This window comes from Crocuta crocuta, unplaced genomic scaffold (assembly GCF_008692635.1).
Source record: "Crocuta crocuta isolate KB4526 unplaced genomic scaffold, BGI_CrCroc_1.0 scaffold271, whole genome shotgun sequence".
Taxonomy (NCBI): Eukaryota; Metazoa; Chordata; class Mammalia; order Carnivora; family Hyaenidae; genus Crocuta; species Crocuta crocuta.
In genome coordinates this window covers 4,844,068-4,849,480 of record NW_027527824.1, presented here as the reverse complement: position 1 = coordinate 4,849,480, position 5,413 = coordinate 4,844,068, and the positions used below count along the sequence as shown (strand labels likewise).

Genomic DNA, 5,413 nt, shown 5'->3' with positions numbered 1-5,413 from the left:
CTGCACCCCCTTTTTCCTCGGCCCCTGCCTCTCCCCGCCCCTCCCCGCCCCGCGCGGGGCCAGGGTGCCCGCCGCTCACATTTGCTGCTGGCCGATTTTGTTGAGGTCCTGGCCACAGAGGCGCGCGGCCATGAAGTGGCCACGGAAGGCGGGGATGAGGGTGACTGTGGCCACAAATCCCAGCAGCGAGCCGATCAGGTTCACCAGCAGCGGCAGCGGCAGCTCCGGGAAGGCCCACATGACGACCGGCCAGGGGGCCCGCTCCGCCGCCGCCTCAGCTAAAGGGCAAGCCGGGCGGGAGCCCCGAGCCCTCCGCAGGGAGGAGTGGCCGCGTCTTCCCACAGCCGCCTGAGCGAAACCCGGCCACTCTGACTCGAGCCGCCCTCAAGACTCCCGCGAGCCTCTAGAGAGCAACCTCGCCTCTGCCCCCGCTGCATTTGCTTTCCCACGGTTTCCTCCCGGATCTTGCTCGCGGAGCAACCTGCCTTGTGGAAGGCGGCGGCGGCCATTTTTAATGCGGGCAGGAGAGCGGGGACGGGGGAGTCACTTTAAACTCCATCCTTTTACTCGAGAGTTGAGTCGCTACGACGGCGTTGGGAAAGTAATCAGAGAGACACAAACAAAGGCGGATACTTTCCTAAAGTCATATTAAAGGGGTACAGCCCAAAGCGGAGAAATTCCTTGCCCGCTTCCAAAATGAACACCTTTTCCCACGTGTCGGACGCCGCCTTCTCTGGGTTCCACGTCAGTCTTCGGTCGGCCGGCCGCCGCAGGTCACATTTAAAGGGCCAGTACCCCGCCTTTCCTCTGGGGTGCCGCTGGAGCCGGGAAGATGGCTTCTGGAGGCAAGGGGAAGGGCGGGAGGGACGAGGATGAGGAGCACCCCTGCTCCTGGTAGAAAACTTGTTGCCAGCGTAGTCGGAAGCCAAGGTGAACGCAGCTTGGTTCCTGGAAACGCAGCCACAGTTTGGAAGATGATGTGAATTCTAAAACCTAGACACTTGAAAACTCCCTCCAACTCCATGTTTTTCTTGTCCTTGATTCAGGAACTTTCTTTTCATTGTCCTGCCCGCCGTGTGCCCCCGCCGCAGCTGTTAGTTGCTGGGCAACCCAGCGGGACACTTAACCACCGCAGGGGCCGAGAGTGCCCTCAGGTCTTGGATTCAACCCGATTGACTTTCCTCGGTCCTGGATGCTCCCAAGCCTAGGGGGCGAGGCTGGAGGAAGGTGGCGTTGGAAAGAGCTAAGGAAACAGGAGACTCAGCCCACACGTGGCTTCCTGTGGGCCCAAGGAACTCCCAGTCAGGTTTCTTCCTCTAGGTTAAGGTGCCTTTTGCTTGGCACCTGTTTCCTTGCAGATAACAGTTCAGCGGTTTCTTCCCTTTCATTCACTAGCAGGCTCTCCGTGGAAAATGATTTACATCCCGCGGAGAGGAAACCACCGCCAGGGAGTACAGACACAACCCAAGCACCCCCTCACTTTGTCCACCCTCCAAAATGCTGTGCTCTGGGAGTCAGGGGCAGCTTGACTCGTGTTGGGCCAGAGATGGGCTTTCCGGTGTCTCAAAACCAGGTGTGAAATGTCCCTTCGACTCGAAGGCAGCTGTAATTAGCAACAAAACAACCATATATGTATAAAATATACTTTATATATACATAAGGTAATCCCAGTAATGTACTTGATAGTATTCCACCAGATTGTCAGTACTTGTCAGACCACTTTGTCTTTGTGTGTGTGTGTATCTGTGTGCGTGTGTGCGCGGACGAGTACTTGTGCATCTGTGCCGCTTAGACTGGAAACTCCCTAGAGGGGAGTGTTTTCTGTTCCACAGGGTATCCCCATGGGGCTAAGGACACACAGATATCTGTATATGAGGCATCATCACACACAGTGAGTCTGGGTCTTAAAGAGGGTCAAATGGTAATAGCACACGGAGAGAGCAATTAGGGGGAGGTGAAGGGGTGTTGAAGAGTAGAATCTCCAAAGATTTCCGTAGGTGGCAAGAGTGGAAGGGCCTCCCAAATGGGGAAAGGGAGAGAGACTCCAGGAGCAGGTGGGAAGGAGGAGCTTGTGGGAGCCTCAGAGGAGGCAGTGCTCAGTTATCTTGTTGATCAGGAGCAGGTTGAGACTCCCTGGAGGTTTGAGGGACAGTGTATCTATTTCCTTTTTTATTAGGAGCTGAGTCCTAATAAATCTTCCTTCCCAACCTGGCATTGGGAACATTTGCCTCTTTCTTCTCCAGAGATCATCTCACATCCCCCATCCCCTGTGACCCCTTGTTCAAAATCAAGACACTAGGGATTCTTCATCCAATATACATGCTTACCATCAGAAAATGGTTACTTGGGCACTTACATTATAGTCTCAATATTTTTGTTCCCATGATGCTCAGTTGACTATCAGACTGGTTAGGAGAACAAACACAGGACTTGGCCACACTTGAAATTTTGTGCCTTTCCTGGTTAAAGTTCAAAGCATTTGCCTGAACGCTGAAGCTGGTCCTAGAACTCACAGATGAAGTCTTACAGTTTCTGAGTCTGAGTCCCACTTTGGGCTCTGCGCTGGTGGTGCGGAGCCTGCTTGGGATTCTCTATCTCCCACTACCCCACCTCTTCTGCAGATGTGCTCTCTCTCACTCTTTCTCTCTCTCTCTTAAAAATAATACACTTTAAAAATTGTTAATTAAAAATAATTTACTAATTCCTACTATGTTCATGGGAAAATCAAGTACGGTGAGGACACAAGGTGATATAAATGTGCTCCCCCTCCCACACACACAAAGTGTCTAGTTCAGCATATCCAAGCACCTTGGTTGAGTATGAAGGAAAACAGATGAGTATGACAGGGTCCCTACTCTTTTTTATTTTATTTTTCAGAGAAAGAAAACAGGAGAGAGAAGCAGGGGGAAAGAAAAAGAGAGGGAGTGAGGGAGAATCTCAAGCAGACTCCATGCTCAGTGCAGAGCCCAGCAGTGGGCTCAGTCCCACGACCCTGGGATCATGATCTGAGCCAAAATCAAGAGTCAGATGGTCAACTGATACCCCTGGGTCCCCACTCTTTAGTAGTTTCTTGGTGAGTCAGAAAAGCAAACATAGAAACAACCAGCTAAACTATAAGGCAGAATTGTAAGACTGACTTGTGACGCTATGTCTGACAGCAGAGGACCAAGTCATCAGTGGAGGAGCTGAGGGAGTAAATCCAAGAACTCAGAGAACTCCGATTCCTGGGAGATCGGCGGGTTCCTAAAGAAGAGTTTTCAGGGGGAAAAGGGTCTTCATAGTGGAACTTTGTGCCTAGGCAACTTCCCACATAACTTGCTTCCCTAGCCCTAAATGCTTTGCCCGGTGACAGCTCCTCCTGGGGTCTGGCCTTGAGTGCTTTCCTCCCTTCATTTCATGTCTTTGCCTCACCTAATGATTAGAAACCCACATTCTAAGGGCACCTGGCTGGCTTGGCAGAAGAGCATGCGACTCTTCAGGACGTGAGTTTGAGCCCTATGTTGAGTGATTACTAAAAAAAAAAATTTTTTAAACCCACATTCTAGGAATCTTTCATTATTTTTGGTGTCCAGTGATGATGCATGCATGGGCAGGGCGACAGCAAGGTTGGTCCATTACCGACCATGCCCCCGTCATCTCTTACAGTGAATTCCCAGCATCCCAGGCTACCCCACCACCTCCTCTGGCTCAGGACCCCTGTTGCTGACCTGCCAGATTCTGCCTGACTCTGCAGCCCTGCACTTTACGAGGCATTGCTTCTTCCCGGATACCCCTCCTTTGGACTACTGACTGCATTTGGGAGGGAGATTAATACCTTCCCTGCTACCCTATCTGTGTGCAGAATACTTTGCTGTATGTACTTGGAGAAGGGCCTCTTAGGGAATGGGGGTTCCTTTTCATTCTGTTGCAAGAGTTTCCTTTCTCTCCCTCCAGAAGGAAATGTGAAGTTCCTGTCTCATAGGGATGGAATCTACTCCCTTAAATCCAGGAAAAGGGATGGATCCTGAGGCCAGAGTGTACCTATAGCATCATTGTGTGTGTGTGTGTGTGTGTGTGTGTGTGTGTGCGTGCACTTGTTGAGGTATCACATACTTGGATGGCATCACATATTTTGGCTGAATCTATTGATAGTCCAGTGCTACGCTGCCAGCTCCCTTCTCATTACCACCTCTTCTACACGTGCTCCATGGGCAGGAGCTGTTACTATGGAAATATATTATTTTTAAAAACAGAAGCAGCCCCAGGCTTGGGAAATATCTCCAGAACAAACCCACGCGAGCAAGGAGGTTAAGAGGGTGTTCCTGGGTCCTAGCTCCTAGGGGAAGGGAGGTGGTGGTGGAGGTGGGAGTTTAATATTCCATGTTCTTTTTTTTTTTAATTTTTTTAATGTTTTATTTATTTCTAGGAGAGAGAGAGAGAGAGAGAGACAGCGTGAGCAGGGGAGGGTCAGAGAGAGAGGAAGTCACAGACCGAAACAGGCTCCAGGCTCTGAGCTGGCAGTCAGCACAGAGCCCGACGCGGGGCTCGAACCCACGAACCGCGAGATCATGACCTAAGCGAAAGTCGGAGGCTTAACCGACTAAGCCACCCAGGCGCCCCTAATATTCCATGTTCTGTTCTCAGATTCGACTAGGTTCAAGTTCTTTCTGGTCGGTGTCTCCTGGACCTCCGCCAGGCACTTCTATGTTGGAGGGATGCTCGGCACCTACTTACACATCCAGGGCCTAGCTTAGGCCAAGAAATGGGAACCAAAGAATCTGCTGTGCCTAGGGGTGTTGGGAGAAGGGGGCGACGCCATCCACGAGGGTCATATCCATCTTAACCCCACATGCGTCCAAACTATAGAAATCTAAGCTGCGTAAGGAAAATCTGAGGAGACATCTCAAATGAGTGAAGTTACTCTTGCTGTGAACTCAGGGGAAGGGGAGTGCCCCTTTTTCAGTATGGGGCGGGGTGGCCAAAGATCCCGCCTATTTTCAACCCCGGAACCTCCTCCCCTCGGTGTAATCCTCCCGCCCTCCTCTAAGCGCTCGGGCGCCGGACTCGCCAANCGGGTGGGGGCGGGGCGCCGGCCGTGTTGTCAGTGTCAGCTTTGCGCACGCAGCCCTTCCGGAGCCGGTGCTGGTCCCGGAGCCCCCACGTCTCTGCAGACGAGTCCCCGCCCGGGTCCAGTAGGGCCCACGCCGTGGGAGGAGTCGGGCGCTGGCAGGCGACTAGCCCAGGTCGAATTGCCGAACCAACCGAGGAAGGACCCGGACCACGCAGAGAGGGACCCCGGCGCCGCCACCCACCCCCAGGACTCCTCTCATCGATCCGTGGCATCCACTAGTTCCGGACTCCCATCCCCGCAGAGCCCCCAAGCGCGCGCGCTCAGCCCCGGGGGAGCCCGCCCCCGCCCCGCGGCCCGCCCGGG

The 5,413-nt window shown here is 53.1% G+C and overlaps 1 protein-coding gene across 1 annotated transcript in view; it reads right to left on the bottom strand.

The window, feature by feature from the left end:
• The window catches only part of DPAGT1 (dolichyl-phosphate N-acetylglucosaminephosphotransferase 1), a 5,517-nt gene extending 4,536 nt beyond the window's left edge, over positions 1–981 (bottom strand). Inside the window, exon 1 of the mRNA XM_077776959.1 lies at positions 80–981. Within this exon, the coding sequence (XP_077633085.1) occupies positions 80–240 (161 nt within the window). The 5' untranslated portion in view covers positions 241–981. The remainder of the gene's footprint in view (positions 1–79) is intronic.
• Positions 982–5,413: the final 4,432 nt, after the last annotated feature.